The sequence below is a fragment of the Gadus morhua genome, chromosome 17 (assembly GCF_902167405.1).
Source record: "Gadus morhua chromosome 17, gadMor3.0, whole genome shotgun sequence".
Taxonomy (NCBI): domain Eukaryota; kingdom Metazoa; phylum Chordata; class Actinopteri; order Gadiformes; family Gadidae; genus Gadus; species Gadus morhua.
The window spans coordinates 42501-62312 of NC_044064.1; the positions used below are offsets into that span (position 1 = coordinate 42501).

General features: G+C 51.6%; 1 protein-coding gene across 11 annotated transcripts in view; it reads left to right on the plus strand.

Moving 5' to 3' along the window:
- Nucleotides 1–19812, plus strand: part of LOC115529565 (ankyrin-3) — a 72147-nt gene that overhangs the window by 31327 nt on the left and 21008 nt on the right. For 7 of the 11 annotated variants that reach the window (XM_030338357.1, XM_030338358.1, XM_030338355.1 and 4 more), the window contains 14 exons: nt 53–156; nt 1363–1401; nt 2081–2305; nt 3533–3631; nt 4393–4547; nt 4930–5141; nt 5309–5513; nt 7422–7518; nt 8226–8454; nt 8744–8869; nt 9165–9287; nt 9703–9735; nt 11238–11259; nt 15058–19545. In XM_030338357.1, the coding sequence (XP_030194217.1) occupies nt 53–156; nt 1363–1401; nt 2081–2305; nt 3533–3631; nt 4393–4547; nt 4930–5141; nt 5309–5513; nt 7422–7518; nt 8226–8454; nt 8744–8869; nt 9165–9287; nt 9703–9735; nt 11238–11259; nt 15058–19545 (6157 nt within the window). The remainder of the gene's footprint in view (nt 1–52; nt 157–1362; nt 1402–2080; nt 2306–3532; nt 3632–4392; nt 4548–4929; nt 5142–5308; nt 5514–7421; nt 7519–8225; nt 8455–8743; nt 8870–9164; nt 9288–9702; nt 9736–11237; nt 11260–15057; nt 19546–19812) is intronic. The other 4 variants (XM_030338356.1, XM_030338353.1, XM_030338352.1 and 1 more) reach the window with 4 other exon arrangements.

Consider the following 19812-nt stretch of genomic DNA (forward strand, 5'->3'; position numbering starts at 1 on the left):
GAACCAGTTCCTCTGGATTAGTAAAGTTGAACTTGTGTTCCCTGACCCCCAGGTTTCCAATCTAACCCGGGACAACGAGAAGGACTCGTACCGACTCAGCTGGGGAACCGAGAACCTGGACAACGTGGCTCTGTCCTCTAGTCCCATCCCCTCTGGGTAGGAACCTGCACTCTAGTCCCCCCTAGAACCATAAATCTAGTCCCTTCTAGAACCACCACCCTTGTCCCCTTTGGGAAGGAACCTCCACCCTAGTCCCTTCTAGAACCTTCACCCTAGTCCCCTCTATAACCTCCACCCTAGTCCCATCTAGAACCACCAACCTAGTCCCCTCTATAACCTCCACCCTAGTCCCTTCTAGAACCACCACCCTAGTCCCCTTTGGGAAGGAACGACCACTTTAGCCCCCTCTAGAACCTCCACCCTAGTCCTCTCTAGAACCTCCACCCTAGTCCCCCCTAGAACCTCCACCCTAGTCCCCTCTAGAACCTCCACCCAAGTCCCCTCTAGAACCTCCACCCTAGTCCCCTCTAGAACCTCCACCCTAGTCCCCTCTAGGCCCCCTCCATGGTAGCTGGATGCTGAGTTCAACAGTAGTATTAATCAACGTCAGGAATAGCTGAGCCTCACATTTACATTTAGGGCATTTAGCAAACGCTTTTATCCAAAGCGACTTACAATTTGTACATTTGTCAGAATTTGTCACCCATGTTGACTCAAGCCTTATACAAGGTCATGACCTTAATGGGTCATGACCTTACAGGACCATGACCTTAATGGGTCATGACCTTGCAGGGTCATTACCACCCTCAGGGAGCCCATCCCTCCAGTGAAGCAAACACTCACTCAGCCTGTTTCAGATCTGCACCTTCAAGTTCAGGGTCCGTCTGTTCTGTGCTCCCTTTTGGTGACTTGTTCTCGGTTCCCTCTTGGTGACTGGTTCTCTGTTCCCTCTGGGTGACTGGTTCTCTGTTCCCTCTTGTTGACTTGTTCTCTGTTCCCTCTTGGTGACTGGTTCTCTGTTCCCTCTGGGTGACTGGTTCTCTGTTCCCTCTTGGTGACTGGTTCTCTGTTCCCTCTGGGTGACTGGTTTTCTGTTCCCTCTTGGTGACTGGTTCTCTGTTCCCTCTGGGTGACTGGTTCTCTGTTCCCTCTGGGTGACTGGTTTTCTGTTTCCTCTGGGTGACTGGTTCTCTGTTCCCTCTGGGTGACTGGTTCTCTGTTCCCTCTTGGTGACTGGTTCTCTGTTCCCTCTGGGTGACTGGTTCTCTGTTCCCTCTGGGTGACTGGTTTTCTGTTTCCTCTGGGTGACTGGTTCTATGTTCCCTCTGGGTGACTGGTTCCCAACTGCTTTGTCTTTTCTAGCCGATCCTCTCCCTGCCGCCATCTTGGAGAAAACAGCAGGTGACCCAACTCTTCATCACTGTTCACTTCTCCTCTTCATCACTATTCACTCCTCCTCTTCATCACTGTTCACTCCTCTTCATCACTGTTCACCCCTCCTCTTAATCACTTTTCACTCCCCCTCTTCATCCCTGTTCAGCTCTCCTCTTCATCAATGTTCCCTCCCCCCACCCCCCTCCTCTTCATCACTGTTCACTGTTCCTCTATAGAGGTCCCTAACACCGCCCCCTGCTGTCTGCATTGATATGACAGTCGGGCTCATTAGCTCCTCTATAGAGGTCCCTAACACCGCCCCCTGCTGTCTGCATTGATATGACAGTCGGTCTCATTAGCTCCTCTATAGAGGTCCCTAACACTGCCCCCCTGCTGGTTGCGCTTCAACTCCTTGTAGCTTAACCAAAACACTGTCATCACATGTCACATTACACCAAACCCTAGCTGGACAGGACTCTATTTGAGCCTGCCGTGATCTAATGTATAATCAACCAACGCCAGCACATTGAACTGGTAGGAGAGATGCCCGACTTGCTGGCAATACATCAGGTCACACGACCAAACCCACGCAGATAAGACCTCCCCTCAGCAAAGCCCTCAGGGGATCCCTCAGTGGTCTGGGTCCACCTGGGCTCACCTTGTGGTCTGGGTCCACCTGGGCTCACCTTGTGATCTGTGTCCGCAGCTTTCTGGTGAGCTTCATGGTCGACGCACGAGGCGGGGCCATGCGGGGCTGCCGCCACAACGGACTGAGGATCCTGGTCCCGCCCAAGAAGTGCAGCGCCCCCACCAGGGTGACCTGCCGCCTGGTGAAGAGGCACCGCCTGGCCACCATGCCCCCCCTGCTGGAGGGCGAGGGGCTTGCCAGCCGACTGGTGGAGGTGGGGCCCTCGGGAGCCCAGTTCCTGGGGTAAGACCGGCCTCAGGGGACCAGGGGGGCTGGGGGGGACCAGACAAATGTAGGCTGGATTAGAGAAGGCTGGCTAGGTTAGGTTGGGCCAGTTTAGAGTAGATTGGTTAGGTTTCCTTTAGCCAGTCTAGAGTAAGCTAGTTAGGTTAGGTTTAGCTAGTCTGGAGTAGACTGGTTAGGTTGGTTAGGTTAGTTTAGGTTTAGCTAGTTTAGAATAGGCTGGTCAGGTTGGGTTTAGCTAGTTTAGAGTAGTCTGGTCAGGTTGGGTTTAGCTAATTTAGAGTAGGCTGGTCAAGTTGGGTTAGGCTAATTTAGAGTAGGCTGGCCTGGTTGGGTTTAGCTAGTTTAGAGTAGGCTGGTCAGGTTGGGTTTAGCTAGTTTAGAGTAGGCTGGTTAGGTCTTTAGGTAAACTATCAAAATAAGGAACCTTCGGCTTGGTCCAGAGTTTTTTCCTGGTGTCTTATTGCTGCCTCTTCCTCTGCTTCATAACCAGTACCGGGGACCTGTCTCTGGTTCTTAACTAGTACCGGGGACGTGTCTCTGGTTCTTAACCAGTACCGGGGACGTGTCTCTGGTTCTTAACTAGTACCGGGGACGTGTCTCTGGTTCTTAACCAGGACCAGGGACCTGCCTCTGGTTCTTAACTCTTTGAACCTTTAACCCTTTAACTCCTTAACCCTTTCACTCCTTAACTCTTGACAGATGATAGATGTGATATGAAGCCCAGACTTCTGGTACTACAGAATACACTATGTACTAAAGAGTAGTATACAGTACATGTAGTACAATATATACTAGAGTAGTATACAGTACATATAGTACAGTATATACTACAGAGTAGCATGCAGTACAGAATACACCTAGTCCATCCTCACATGTTACTACAGTACATCCTCACATGTTACTACAGTACATCCTCACATGTTACTACAGTACATCATCACATTTTACTACAGTACATCCTCACATGTTACTACAGTACATCCTCACATGTTACTTCAGTACATCCTCACATGTTACTACAGTACATCATCACATTTTACTACAGTATATCATCACATGTTACTACAGTATATCATCACATGTTACTATAATGCATCACCACATGTTACTACAGTACATCATCACATGTTATTTTAGTACCTCTTTAAAGATGTATGATGTCAGGATTAATGGAAGCTCCTCCCCTTCATGCTGCGTCTGGATCTGGTGGGTGTGGCTTCACAGTAAGCTCCACCTCCCCACAGCTCCTCCCCCCCTTAACGAGGGCGAGAGCCTCGTTAGCCGTATTCTCCAGCTGGGCCCCCCGGGGACTAGATTCCTTGGGTATGACCACTCTTTGTTCTTCATGAAGATCTGACTCCTGTTGTCCCTCACCCTTCTGCCAGAGGTTCTGGCTCTTCGCTGGGCTGCTCCATTATCCACACCTTCCCCCTCTCAACCAATCAGAGGACAGACGCAGAGGAAGGTCCGGTTCCCAAACGTTCCTTCCTCAGACGTTCTGCAATCCCTTTTTTATAAATGATTAATAAATAAATGAAATAAATGATTTCCTAAGAAATCATTTATTTTCAGAGTTATTTTTGTTATTACACTTTTTATGAACATATGATAGTTTACATATGATTTTTTTTTATTCTTCAAACATCTTAAGCCCGCCCCTTGCCCACGATTGGCCAGTTGATTTGCCCCTCAGAACACCTGAGAGAGGGAACGCTCATGTGGGTACTGGAGGACCTGCTCTCACTCCCATCTCTGTGTGTTCATCTGTCTCACCCTCTCATCTCTGTGGTGCCTCCCCGTCTCCCCCTCACCCTCTGTTGTCAACGGTCTGATTGTCTCCGATCTTGCAGCATGCATGTGTTGAAGAAGGTTGCAACCACACACACCCACACACACACGCACACACACACACAGACACACACGCACACACACACACACACAAACACACACAAAAACACAAAAACACACACACACACCACCATAAGGCAGCCACACACAGGAGTCGGGCTCATCGTGTGTGTGTGTGTGTGTGTGTGTGTGTGTGTGTGTGTGTGTGTGTGTGTGTGTGTGTGTGTGTACCCCAGCCCGGTGGTGGTGGAGATCCCCCACTTCGCGGCGCTGCGGGGGACAGAGAGGGAGCTGGTAGTGATGAGGAGCGAGGGGGGAGATCAGTGGAAGGAGCACCAGTGTGACCACACTGAGGAGGAGCTCAACCAGGTCCTCAACGGCATGGATGAGGGTGAGAGCCTGCACAACACCCTAACCCTAACCCTCCCATCTGAACCAGGAGAGCAGCACGCACCGTATCCTCCCATCCTGTCAGCTCCACGGAGCGGACAGTCCTTACAGTGGTATCTCTAGAAGTCCTGACAGTGGTATCTCCAGAAGTCCTGACAGTGGTATCTCCAGAAGTCCTGACAGTGGTATCTCTAGAAGTCCTGACAGTGGTATCTCCAGAAGTCCTGACAGTGGTATCTCCAGAAGTCCTGACAGTGGTATCTCTAGAAGTCCTGACAGTGGTATCTCTAGAATTCCTGACAGTGGTATCTCTAGAAGTCCTGACAGTGGTATCTCTTTATGTCCTGACAGTTTGTGTCCTACTGAAGCCTGTGTCTCCTCAGAGCTGGACTCGCCCCAGGAGCTGGAGAGGAAGCGTATTTGCCGGATCATCACGCGGGATTTCCCACAATACTTTGCGGTGGTGTCGCGGGTGAAGCAGGACAGTGAGCTGATTGGGCCGGAGGGCGGCGTGCTGAGCAGCACGGTGGTGCCTGCGGTGCGGGCCGCGTTCCCCCAGGGGGCGCTCACCAAGAGGATCCGGGTGGGCCTGCAGGTGAGGAGCCCTGGGGGGGCTGGGGGGGCTGGGGGGGCTGGGAAACACTTCACCCCTAGATACTGTTACCAGGGGCGGTCCTCAGATTCTACATTAACAGTGTTTCATCACGACCCATTGTTCAACACCCCCAAACCGTGGCGACGTCTGACCCCTCTGCCCCCTAGGCCCAACCCATGAGCCTGGAGCTGGTGCGCCGGACCCTGGGCAGCAAGGCCGCCTTCAGCCCCATCGTCACGCTGGAGCCACGCAGGAGGAAGTTCCACAAGCCCATCACCATGACGCTCCCAGTCCCCGAAACCGGCTCCGACCCCGCCCTCAACGGATTCAGGGGCGACGCGCCCTCCCTGAGGCTGCTCTGCAGCATCACTGGTAAGCACATGCTGGTCCCAGTCCACGGCCAGGTCAAGGTCCGGGTCCTGCTGGTCCTGGTGCAGAACCAGGTCCAGGTCCTGGACCTGATTGTCCAGGTCCAGGTCCTGATTGTCCAGGTCCAGGTCCTGGTCCCCAGGGCCAGGTCCCCAGGTCCGGGTCCCGGTCCATGTCCAGGTCCCGGTCCAGGTCCAGGTCAGTGTCCAGGTCCTGCTGGTCCCGTTCCAGGACCAGCTCAAGGTCCAGGTCCTGCTGGTCCTGGTCTGGGTCCAGGTCCTGCTGGTCCCGGTCCAGGGCCAGGTCCAGGTCCCCAGGTCTAGGTCCAGGTCCAGGTCCTGATTGTCCGGGTCCCGGTCCAGGTCCAGGTCCCGGTCCAGGTCCAGGTCCAGGTCAGTGTCCAGGTCCTGCTGGTCCCGTTCCAGGACCAGCTCAAGGTCCAGGTCCTGCTGGTCCTGGTCTGGGTCCAGGTCCTGCTGGTCCCGGTCCAGGGCCAGGTCCAGGTCCCCAGGTCTAGGTCCAGGTCCAGGTCCTGATTGTCCAGGTCCAGGTCCTGGTCCCCAGGACCAGGTCCCCAGGGCCAGGTCCGCAGGTCCGGGTCCCGGTCAAGGTCCTGGTCCCGGTCCAGGTCCAGGTCAGGGTCCAGGTCCTGCTGGTCCCGGTCTAGGACCAGGTCCAGGTCCCCAGGTCTAGGTCCCGGTCCAGGTCCGGGCCCAGCTGGGCCCCAGTCCGGGTCCTTGTGGTCCGTCTGTCGGCTTCAAGGAGACCTTATCATGTCTCATGAAGGTCCTTTATCGAGAGAAGACCTCAGAGAGCCCTGAAGCTCTGAAGGCTTCTGCTTCTCCCTGTGCTGACGCACGCGTGTGTGTTGGTGTGTGTGTTGGTTTGTGTTGGTGTGTGTGTTGGTGTGTGTGTTGGTGTGTGTGTTGGTGTGTGTGTGTTGGTGTGTGTGTTGGTGTGTGTGTTGGTGTGTGTGTTGGTGTGTGTGTTGGTGTGTGTGTTGGTGTGTGTGTTGGTGTGGGTGTTGGTGTGTGTGTTGGTGTGTGTGTTGGTGTGTGTGTTGGTGTGTGTGTGGTTGTGTGTGTTGGTGTGTGTGTTGGTGTGTGTGTTGGTGTGTGTGTTGGTGTGTGTGTTGGTGTGTGTGTTGGTGTGTGTGTGGTTGTGTGTGTTGGTGTGTGTGTTGGTGTGTGTGTTGGTGTGTGTGTTGGTGTGTGTGTCGGTGTGTGTGTCGGTGTGTGTGTTGGTGTGTGTGTTGGTGTGTGTGTTGGTGTGTGTGTGTTGGTGTGGGTGTTGGTGTGTGTGTGTTGGTGTGTGTTGGTGTGTGTGTTGGTGTGTGTGTGTTGGTGTGTGTGTTGGTGTGTGTGTTGGTGTGTGTGTTGGTGTGTGTGTTGGTGTGTGTGTTGGTGTGTGTGTGTGTGTGTGTGTCGGTGTGTGTGTTGGTGTGTGTGTTGGTGTGTGTGTTGGTGTGTGTGTTGGTGTGTGTGTTGGTGTGTGTGTCGGTGTGTGTGTCGGTGTGTGTGTCGGTGTGTGTGTTGGTGTGTGTGTCGGTGTGTGTGTTGGTGTGTGTGTTGGTGTGTGTGTTGGTGTGTGTGTTGGTGTGTGTGTTGGTGTGTGTGTTGGTGTGTGTGTTGGTGTGTGTGTTGGTGTGGGTGTTGGTGTGTGTTGGTGTGTGTGTTGGTGTGTGTGTTGGTGTGTGTGTTGGTGTGTGTGTGGGTGTGTGTGTCGGTGTGTGTGTTGGTGTGTGTTGGTGTGTGTGTTGGTGTGTGTGTTGGTGTGGGTGTTGGTGTGTGTTGGTGTGTGTGTTGGTGTGTGTGTTGGTGTGTGTGTTGGTGTGTGTCGGTGTGTGTGTTGGTGTGTGTGTTGGTGTGTGTGTTGGTGTGTGTGTTGGTGTGTGTGTTGGTGTGTGTGCAGGGGGGACCACGCCCGCCCAGTGGGAGGACATCACAGGGACCACGCCCCTGACCTTCACCAACGACTGCGTCTCCTTCACCACCAACGTCTCTGCCAGGTAGGGGGACCTACCCATCCCTCCACCTCCACCTCACCTCCACCTACCCATCCCTCCACCTCCACCTACCCATCCCTTCATCTCCACCTCCACCTACCTAACCCTCCACCTCTACCTCAACCTTGACCTACCTAACCCCTCCACCTACCTAACCCTCTACCTCCACCTCACCTCCACCTACCCTTCCCTTCACCTCCACCTCCACCTACCTAACCCTCCACCTCCACCTTCCTAACCCTCCACCTCCACCTGCACCTCAACCTCCACCTTGAACTACCTAACCCTCCACCTCCACCTTGACCTACCTAACCCTCCACCTCCACCTCCAACTCAACCTCCACCTTGACCTACCTAACCCACCACCTCCACCTAAGTAACCCTCCACCTCCACCTTGACCTACCTAACCCTCCACCTCCACCTTGACCTACCTAACCCTCCACCTCCACCTTGACCTACCTAACCCTGCACTCTAGATGGTTTTACTCCAAAAAGATCTAGAAGGTTTCTGAAGAATCCAACCCATCCATGAGTCAATCCAAGGGGTTATTTTCCATGAATCCTCTCATTCTGGTCCACTTTATCCCCCATGGGAAAATTCTAGGCCACCGTCATGACGGATCACTTTTTGCGGGGGTATCTGAGCACTCACCCATGACCTTCCTGCTGATCACATGACCTTCCTGCTGATCACATGACCCTCCCCCAGGTTCTGGCTGGTGGACTGCCGGCAGGCGCAGGAGTCTGTGAACTTCTCCACCCAGGTGTACCGGGAGGTCATCTGCGTGCCTTACATGGCCAAGTTCGTGGTCTTCGCTAAGACCCACGACCCGATAGAGGCCCGCCTGCGCTGCTTCTGTATGACGGACGACCGCATGGAGAAGAGCCTGGAGCAGCAGGAGCTCTTCACTGAGGTGGCCCGCAGCCGGGACGTGGAGGTGAGGACCAGGGGGGGAGGGGGAGGAACAGGGGGAGGAGGTGGGAGGACCAGGGGGGAGGACCAGAGGGGAGAAGAGCCTGGAGCAGCAGGAGCGCTTCACTGAGGTGGCCCACAGCAGGGACGTGGAGGTAAGGACCAGGGGGGGAGGGGGAGGAACAAGGGGGAGGAGGGGAGAGGACCAGGGGGGAGGACAAGGGAGGAGGGGGGAGGAGGGGGGAGCTGAGGAAGGCGTGTGAGGTTGACGAGGGTGAAGATGAAAGGATAATGGCGGTGCTGTCCATCTGTAGGTTCTGGAGGGGAAGCCCATCTATGCAGACTGCTGTGGTAACCTGGTGCCGCTCACCAAGAGCGGACAGCACCACCTCTTCAGCTTCTACGCCTTCAAGGAGAACCGCCTGGCACTCTTCATCAAGGTACGCACCGCTGGTCATGCTCTTTCTGCTAGGACCCCCAATGATGGACCTTCTCTCGTCCTAGTGGGCTCAGGTCAGGAATGAACCAGGTGTCCTGGGGATCAGAAGTGGTCGGACTGGTTTACTCCACCTAGACTGGTTTAATCCAGCTGGACTGGTTTAATCCACCTGGACTGGTTTTATCCACCTGGATTAGGGTTAGGGTTAGGGTTAGGTTCAGGGTTAGGGTTAGGTTCAACCATACATACAAAGCCCTTGTTGCTTTTAACCCCTTCCCTTCCTGGTGGTGACCCAGGTCCGGGACAGCACCCAGGAGCCCTGCGGCCGGCTCTCCTTCATGAGGGAACCCAGAAACTACCGCGCCTTGACCCAGAACGCCATATGCAACCTCAACATCAGCCTGCCCTCATACTGCAAGGTAACCGAGGTAGAAACAGCTCCCCCTGCTGGCTCCAACAGGAGAATCACCTCATGCACTGTACTGCAACACCAGAGCCTGAATCCCTATCTAGAGCTGATTGTGTTCATGGAAAAAGGTTGATCCTTTACTCAAACCACACGTTATCGCATGTTATGTTGAGGGTAGCTCACAGCTTATACTTTGTCAACTGAAATCATTCACCCATCCATTTTGGAATTGAAACATAGCATTGTATTCTTAAATTAGTCAATTGGACTTGAAAATGCTATACAGCAGTTGACCGTTTTCTGTAGTCACGTTAAAAATGTGGGTTAAAGGTTCAGTAATGTAACTCTAAGGTACAAAATATCTGTCCGTCTTTGTCGCTCTGTCTCTTCTATCCCTGTCTGTCTCTCCCGCTCTTCTTCTGAAGGACTCTGATTCAGATCAAGAACAAGAAAGCGAGGTAATCAACACCAACTAACCCCACCCATAACTCCACCCTGTTCACTAGTCTAACTCCACCCTGTTCACTAGTCTAACTCCATATCTGACTACACCCTGTTCAGATTATCACACATTAAGAGGAGTGTGATGATATGTAGAGTGAAGGGAGATAAGGACCTCCTCTTTCCACAATAGTATCTTTCTGGGGAAGAGCTTTGTGTTAGTTATGAAACCAAATACCTAGGGCACTTTATAACAGATCAAATGCGTGACGATGACGACATTTTTAGACAGTGTCATACATGATATGCCCAAGCTAATATGTTGGCAAGAAAATGTCATATGTGCTCTGATTATGTAAAAATTTGTTCTGTCAGTTAAATGCGTTTTTAATGACGTTAACGCAAACCAATTTTAACGGCTTCAATTTTTTTCTTCGGCTCAAAACAAAGAAGCAATAGCCTGACTGCTATGTTCAAGGCAGTATGTTTGTATGTTCATCGTTTAATTGCACTATAGGCATTTTTTTTGTATTGTGCTGTTTTGATCAGTATATGCCAATGTTGTTATCAATAAAAAAACATTTGCACAAGGCAAGCCGATGCACTTCTCCATGTTGATAAGAGCATTAAAATGACAAAAAAGTATGGGATAAAGAAATGTAGGGATATTTAGCATAGAAAAAGATTTGCGAGTTAACCATGACATTAATGCGATTAATCATGTTTAAATATTTTAATCGCTTGACGGCACTAGTAAAAATATGTCTCTTTAGAGCATGTTGAACTCCCCTGTATACTGCCCCCTTATGGGGTAAGAAAGAATGGAAAAATCAAGTATGCACTGACTACAGGTTGCTTACAATGCTTGTTTTAGAATCTTAAACCAAGGTGGAGCAGTGCAAGTGAGCTATTTTGTGAATGCAGGAGTTAACACCTTACAAGCTTTATGGAGGAACCTCATGTACAGATTTATTGGGTGTAGTTAGAGGTGTAGTTATACACCTCTAACTACACCCTGTTCACTAGTCTAACTACACCTCTAACTACACCCTGTTCACTTGTCTAACTACACCTCTAATGCACCCTGTTAACTAGTCTAACTACACCTCTAACTACACCCTGTTAACTTGTCTAACTCCGCCCCTAACTACACCCTGTTCACTAGTCTAACTACACCTCTAACTACACCCTGTTTCACTAGTCTAACTCCACCTCTGACTAAACCCTGTTCACTAGTCTACCTACACCCCTAACTACACCCTGTTCACTAGTCTAACTACACCCTGTTTATTAGTCTACCTCCACCTTTGACTACACCCTGGTTACTGGTCTAACTTCACCTTTGACTACACCCTGTTCACTAGACTAAGTACACCCTGTTCACTAGTCTAACTCCACCATTGACAACACCCTGTTCACTAGTCTAACTACACCCTGCTCACTAGTCTAACTCCACTTCTGACTACACCCTGGTCACTAGTCTAACTACACCTCTGACTGTCTCTCTCTGTCTTTCCAGTCGGGCCGACCACGAGGGAGATGTAAGCTATCCAGCCTTTTTTATCTCATCTATGCATTGAAATATGTGTTATCTTTCTATTATCCTAATTAATATGAATACAGGACAGCCAATGTGCGATAGAAAGAATGGATGAAATGTATTAGATGAATGTTGTAATTAATGTCCAGATTCATTTTGTCCTGAACTCATCTCGCCCCATGGATTTAAACGTTATATCTGAAACAAACCCGCTCATCTCACAACCTCTCCCACCACAACCACCTGTCCCCTTCTCACCCCTTCACCACAGCTTACTGTCCCCACTCACCCCTTCACCACACCCTCCTGTCCCCACTCACCCCTTCACCACACCCTCCTGTCCCCACTCACCCCTTCACCACACCTTACTGTCCCCACTCACCCCTTCACCACACCCTCCTGTCCCCACTCACCCCTTCACCACACCCTCCTGTCCCCACTCACCCCTTCACCACATCCTCCTGTCCCCACTCACCCCTTCACCACAGCTTACTGTCCCCACTCACCCCTTCACCACACCCTCCTGTCCCCACTCACCCCTTCACCACACCCTCCTGTCCCCACTCACCCCTTCACCACACCTTACTGTCCCCACTCACCCCTTCACCACACCCTCCTGTCCCCACTCACCCCTTCACCACACCCTCCTGTCCCCACTCACCCCTTCACCACACCCTCCTGTCCCCACTCACCCCTTCACCACACCCTCCTGTCCCCACTCACCCCTTCACCACACCCTCCTGTCCCCACTCACCCCTTCACCACACCCTCCTGTCCCCACTCACCCCTTCACCACACCCTCCTGTCCCCACTCACCCCTTCACCACACCTTACTGTCCCCACTCACCCCTTCACCACACCCTCCTGTCCCCACTCACCCCTTCACCACAGCTTACTGTCCCCACTCACCCCTTCACCACACCCTCCTGTCCCCACTCACCCCTTCACCACACCTTACTGTCCCCACTCACCCCTTCACCACACCCTCCTGTCCCCACTCACCCCTTCACAACAGCTTACTGTCCCCACTCACCCCTTCACCACACCCTCCTGTCCCCACTCACCCCTTCACCACAGCTTACTGTCCCCACTCACCCCTTCACCACACCCTCCTGTCCCCACTCACCCCTTCACCACAGCTTACTGTCCCCACTCACCCCTTCACCACACCCTCCTGTCCCCACTCACCCCTTCACCACACCCACCTGTCCCCTTCTCACCCCTTCACCACAGCTTACTGTCCCCACTCACCCCTTCACCACACCCTCCTGTCCCCACTCACCCCTTCACCACAGCTTACTGTCCCCACTCACCCCTTCACCACACCCTCCTGTCCCCACTCACCCCTTCACCACACCCTCCTGTCCCCACTCACCCCTTCACCACACCCTCCTGTCCCCACTCACCCCTTCAACACACCCTCCTGTCCCCACTCACCCCTTCACCACACCCTCCTGTCCCCACTCACCCCTTCACCACAGCTTACTGTCCCCACTCACCCCTTCACCACAGCTTACTGTCCCCACTCACCCCTTCACCACACCCTCCTGTCCCCACTCACCCCTTCACCACACCCTCCTGTCCCCACTCACCCCTTCACCACACCTTACTGTCCCCACTCACCCCTTCACCACACCCTCCTGTTCCCACTCACCCCTTCACCACAGCTTACTGTCCCCACTCACCCCTTCACCACACCCTCCTGTCCCCTTCTCACCCCTTCACCACACCCTCCTGTCCCCACTCACCCCTTCACCACACCCTACTGTCCCCACTCACCCCTTCACCACACCCTCCTGTCCCCACTCACCCCTTCACCACACCCTCCTGTTCCCACTCACCCCTTCACCACACCCTCCTGTCCCCACTCACCCCTTCACCACACCCTCCTGTCCCCACTCACCCCTTCACCACACCTTACTGTCCCCACTCACCCCTTCACCACACCCTCCTGTCCCCACTCACCCCTTCACCACACCCTCCTGTCCCCACTCACCCCTTCACCACACCCTCCTGTCCCCACTCACCCCTTCACCACACCTTACTGTCCCCACTCACCCCTTCACCACACCCTCCTGTCCCCACCCACCCCTTCACCACACCCTCCTGTCCCCACTCACCCCTTCACCACACCTTACTGTCCCCACTCACCCCTTCAACACACCCACCATCCTCCGCTTTACTCCCCCTTTGTCCCTGACTCCCTCTTTATCCCTGACACCCCCTTTGTCCCTGACTCCCTCTTTGTCCCTGACTCCCTCTTTGTCCCTGACTCCCCTTTGTCCCTGACTCCCTCTTTGTCCCTGACTTTCCCTTTGTCCCTGACTCCCCCTTTGTTCCTGACTCCCCCTTGTCCCTGACTCCCCCTTTGTCCCTGACTCCCCCTTTGTCCCTGATTCCGTCTTTGTCCCTGACTCCCCCTTTGTCCCTGGAATCACATCCTAAATGGGTGTTTGGCTGAGTTTGCTCTAGATTACAGCACATGAATTAGCCTCTGTGTGTTAACGTGTGTTGTGTGTACCACAGATTGTGTTAACATAAAGATCTAAATCTAACCTCAGTATTAATTCCACCACTTCTCCTCAATGGCGTCTTTTACTACCAATTATGTTTTAATAATGCGCTCGTCAAACACTCCACTTATCTCTTCCCTTTGCTTTGCACGGAAATAACTTGCCTTTTGTACTTTTGAATGCCTGTTTGTATGCTTGGTTCTTATGTTTTATGACTGTTTGATTTGGGCATTTTTTCTCACACACACATATTAGTTCTTTGATGCTATCGTATGTTTTCTACCTGGTTGGACCTGTAACAACTAATCCTCCTAGAACAACTAATCCTACTACACTAACTAATCCTACTATAACAACTAATTCTCCTCGAAGAACTAATTTTACATTTACATTTAGGGCATTTGGCAGACACTTTTATCTAAAGCAACTTAGAATAAGTACATTTGTCAGAAGCAGGTGAAACAATATATCGCTGTTACAGTAAGGATGTTCATAAAGCCAATGCAAAGCACTAACAATCGCTAGGTTAATCCATTCCCCGTGAACAACGACAAAAAGAAAATCCTACTAGAACCGGCAGATAACATTAAGCAACAGTCCACCCATAGATTACAGAGGGTTAGGGTAGCCCTAACCCTAACCCCACCCTACCCTAACCCTAACCTAGATTATAGAGCAGTGGTGTGTTTGCATTGTCTCTAACAAATAGTCAGGGTTAGAGTTAGGGTGAGGGTTAGGGTTAGGTTAAATCCTACCCTAACCCTAACCCTAGATTACAGAGCAGTGGTGTGTTCCCATTGTCTCTATTAAATAGTTCTCATATTTCACTGTTTCTTTCAAATAAGACTTTCTTAGGCAGAGGCAACTGTCCTGTTTGAAATGGTTTAACTTCTTAGGCTTACCAGTGAGTCAGTATCTAAGTAATCTTGAGATATTTTGACATTTCTTTTGTATCTTTCTCATTCTTTTCTTGTTTGTCCTTTGTTGGTGTTATTTTGAAGAGTTATTTTTTCTTTCATCTTATCTAGATGAGCTTGTTTGCTTTTTGTCCTGTGTGTGTGAAAGTGCTGCGTCTGTGTACAAGCAAGTTATTTCCTGCTCACATCCATTCCCATTGGTTGACTTTGTAGCGTTGTTTGACCCTAGTGTTGTCCTCAGAGGGTTTTGGATGTAGTTTTCCGGTGTTCCCGGTCCTCGCCTTATCCTGACCTCTTCTCCCATGTCTCTCCCCTTTCATTTCGATTTTGGTTTCTTTGCTCCTTACTTGTCTTTCTTCCACACGGAAGACGAAGAGACAGAGACGTCCGTTCTGAAGTCAGAGTTGATCCGTGACCCTGACCTTCTGTCTGACGTGTCCGAGATGAAACAAGACCTGATCAAAATGACTGCCATCTTGATTGCAGATCCCACTGAGAAATCCCGGTCCTTAGTAGGGAGCATTTCAGAGAAGGGGGCTGAGGAGGTGTCTGGAGGGCCGTTAGAAATAATGGAGAAGGACTTAGAGAAGGTCAAAGAGGACTTGGAGAAGGTCAGCGAGATCTTGAGGGGCGGGGCCTATGAGGGAGGTCTGGCCGAGGACTGGATCCTCCTCTCTGATGGTGAGGTAGAGGAAGCCAGAAGGATGGCCACCTTGACTCTCAAAGAGCCTGTCCTGCGCGAAACCCGGGCCAATAAAGGGGCTCCCAGGCCTAAAGCCATCAAGGACAGCGGGGACCTGAAGGAGTATCTCCCAGCCGCCTCCAAAACAAAAGCTCGGACGGAGGTCCACGAAAATTTCACAGACGTTGTTCTACGTAAAAGCGCAAAACCCACCCCACCAAAAAAGTCCCAGGATGTATCCTCTATTTCAGTTGTTAGAAAGCCGGTGAGGAGGAAGGGTAAAGACCCGGAGATCTCAGATCCTGCAGAGACGGACGGACATCTGGGTGTCCCTGCCGCCACAGGCCCAAGGTCACCAATATCTCCTGTGATTGAAGAAACGCCCATTGGATCAATAAGAGATAAAGTTAAGGCTCTACAGCAAAAAGTGGAGGCAGAACAGAAGACCAAGAAGGTCACTGGAAGCAAGCCCTCACAGTTGCCTTTCGGTAAAATATTGCCGAAGCCCAAAGAAAGCCCTAAATCCAAACAGGGGCCCCCTAAGTCTCCCAAAGCTGAACAGCTGAAACCTGAGGAGACCATGTCAGTCAAAGCGCTGATGCAGGCTTTCCAAACAGGGCAGGAGTCCTCGAAGAGGACGGCTGGGCTTTTAGAAGTCAAGACACCCTGCAAAGCACCTTCCGAGGACCCCACAAAACAGCAAACCATAGATACAAAAAGTACGAAAAAAGTAATAACAACCCACATCTCTCCAGAGAGAGAACTGTCCATGGACTCCAAGCCGAGCAAAGAGGCAGCCATCACTGTCCCCGATTCGGAACTGACTGATACTGCAGACTTTGGACACGGTGGCCTGGATGACAGCCCCGATAGCTTGAAACACGAGGGTGTGGCAGACTCACCGAGCGCCAGTCCCGGAGATGGGACCCCTCACTTGAGCTCTGAAGACAGCTATAAGCACGAGGGCCTAGCGACCCCCAGCTCAAGTCCTGAAAGTCTGTCTCTCTCTCCTAAGAATGGAGACCGCTTGACCAAAAAATCTGAACCTGACTCCGCCACAGTCCAAGGACAAAGACAAGGCAACAAAACATCCGCAGAATCTGGCATTTGGCCAATTGATGAACACAATTCTACTGTATTGATCCCTGTCCCCACCAATGAGGCTGCTGATGAGCATAGCACAAGTGAGTCCATTGACTTTGGGACCGAATCTAAGCCAGCTAAAGCTCGAAAGCTAACTAAGAGAATCTCAGAGACACTAGAGACGTTTCTTAGCGACGAGGAAGGCCCGGACAGTCAGCTCGCCGTACCGTCGGCCGGTTCCCCAGCCTCTAGGTCCTTCACTCTGAATCAAGGGAGCTTAGACTTGCCTTTAAGACGCCAAGACTCAGATGCCCTCAGCCCCTTAGGTGACGACTCTCTGACCATTAGCCACAGAGACTCTTTGGAGGGTAGTCCTGTCATGGAAGAGAATTCCTCCCAGAAGTCTCCAGACTCCATCGAACCTAGCCCGACCAGAGAGTCCCCCTGCCGGGACTCATTGGAGAACAGCCCTACAGAGCAGACCAGCCGCTTACCCTTCCCTCCACACATAGACCCCACTGCAGTGTCCTCTAGCCAGTCCTGCAGAGCCCCCGAGTTCCCACCCGATGCTCTGCGCTCTAGGCTCCGAGACTGTGAGGCTAGTGCGGAGGACGACAGTTGTGAGCAGACATCTCAGATGACAAGTTCTGGTAAGAGTCCCCTTTCACCTGACACCCCCAGTTCTGAAGAGGTAAGTTATGAGGTGAACCCTAGATCCCCTGACCCTATGTTCCTCCCTATCCAATCCATACCAACTGTCATCCCCGAAGACCCAGAGGAAGACATGTCAGACAGCTGTGAGGCACAGAGAAAGATAACCCCAGAGGAGGAGATGTTTAAAATGGCAGCAAAAATAAAAACATTTGATGAGATGGACCAGGACGCAAGAAGCAAACAGAACTCTAGAAAACATACATCAGCAGATCTTGAAATTGGGGATGACAGCTACATGACAGTGGACTCCATGAGTTACAACCCTTTCCTCAGTGAAAGTGGTCTTGCTATTCCCATAGAGGATTCAGGGTTAGCTGTTTGTATTGATTCCCATATTAAAATACAACCTCCCTCCCCTTTTCCAGCAGGTGGGCATGAAGAAATCAACAAGACCTCAACTACAACCACCGTTGACACATCTGAGGGACCTCATTCTGTCTCAGATACAAATTACGCAAAAGACAAACTGAACATTTCTCTGGCACTGCCAGAGAAAGAAATTCCATCTGTAACGGTGGATGACCATATTGGTACGGAAGCTATCGTTGCCAATGTAACGGCCGAGCAGAGGCACGAAAACTTGAGGAAACTAAGCGAAAACAAAAAAGATGTGGAATTAGAAGGTCATGTGGAGTTAGGGGAGCGCCAATCTGCTCCTATAAAAACAGCTAGCAACATAACACACACAGATCAAACGCCACAAAAAGTGGCACCAGAGTCTGTAACCGGTGACTCTGTGGGGCTTGGAGTAGATAAGGAGAAGTTGAGTCCTGGTCCTTGTATCCCTGATGCTAGCGAGGAAGACCAGGGACCCCCCAAGACCGAGTCGAAGGGTGTCACTGCAAAGGCAGAAGGGGACCCCTGGAATGCAATGCGGGAAGACGATGCCGCCTTTGCAGCACGCGTTAAAGAAGAGGAGCAAAAGATCCTCAACCTGATGGTGGAGCGTCCGTCGCAACAGGCCACCCCGGACACCACCCCTGGGAGAACCCCCACAGAGGAGGGCTCTCCCGCCAGCGAGCCCAACCCATTCCTGTTCCAGGAGGGGAAGCTCTTTGAGATGACTCGCAGCGGGGCTATTGACATGACTAAGAGGAGCTATGATGAGGAAGGCCCTGGCTTTGCCTTCTTCCAGATTAGGGAGCAGCCTCTAGAGGAGGCTCCTGCTGAGGGGGGCGGGATGGGCGCTGGTCGACCGGCTGAACCGGAGGTTGGCCTCAATCTTACCATCGAGGTTAGAACTCAGAAAGAGGATGAAGTGAAAGAGGCTCCAGATAGACAGCTTCCGTGCGCTGCTGAGGTCACACAGGTTATCTCAGGTGATGATGGCTCAAAATCTAAAATCCCTAAAATGGGAGTCTCAGCCTCATCCAAATCCACGAAGAAAGATCCTACCCTTCCCGAAGCAGTAGAAGCTAAGACAGATAAACCATCAGACGAGGGTCCTGTAGATGTAAGCTCCTCTGATCCAATGATGACAGACATACAAACAGCAGAAAGTACAGTGACCAGGTCTGTGTACTCTGAGCAAAGCCAGGAGTCATCTGATTCCTCCCCAGAAGAACCCCAGTCAGTAGTAGAATCGCCCAAAGCAGACTTTAAGGTAAAACAAGCCACATCTGCCAATGTCAAAAAGATCCAGGTCAAACCCCAAGCCAAGAATGTCTCTCAAGGTCGTGGGAAACCAACGACCCCAACTCAGTCCTACACCACTTCCTCCTCGAGGACTTTAAAAAAAGAGCCCTCATTTACATCTGAGTCCAAATCTAGAATCCCCATCAAAGCGTCCCCTACCAAGTCTGATTCAACAGTCAAACCCACAGACTCTACCCAGGAGAAAAGGCTTAAAATCCCTGTTAAAAAGGACTCTAGGAGAAAATCTGAGACAGATGCTGGTCCCTCCGTGGATACCAAAGCCAAGACGTCTTTCAAAGCCAAGAGCTTTTGTGAGGGGGAATCAACCAGGCCCAAACCCAAAAAGGACCAGGGCCGTCCTTTGAGTGTGGAGTCGGCCAAGTCCAAAGGCTTCCATTCAAGGCTGCCGGTCAGAGGGAAGGCCGGTCAGGTCACTCCTACTGCAACGCCAACCAAAGTCAAGCAGCAGCCGCAAAAAACCTCCCTTGAGTTCTTGCCCGAGATAGGTGACGAAGCTGCAAAGCTTGTGGAGAAACTGGTTCAGGCAGAGAAAGACAAGGAGCGAGAAGCTACCGATAATAACTCAGATGATGAGAGCAGTATTGTGGACCCTGCTGTTGTTGAAAAGGAAACATTCCCTGAGGTGCAATTTCCTCCTCCTGGGGGTGCGTTCCCTATCCGGCCGCTATGGGACCAGCCCACTGAGACGCAGTGCACCCCAGAACATACCGTCCCCCGTCAAGGTACCACGGCAACCTTACAGGCTACTGTAGCGTTGTGGCCCCCTAGCTTATGAACAAGAGACCTAGTACAGCCACGACGCAGTCTCTTAAAGTGTGGCTGTGTAGCTTAAGATGTGTTTGTGTTTGTTCTGTTGCTCTGTCTCTTTGTTCTGAAAATCTCAAGATTAGTTAACTACTAACTACTATTAGTACTACTAACTACAACTGACTAAATTAAAAAAGGGACTATTTATCCACTAAGTTTAGTTCAATTTGACTAAATTTCCT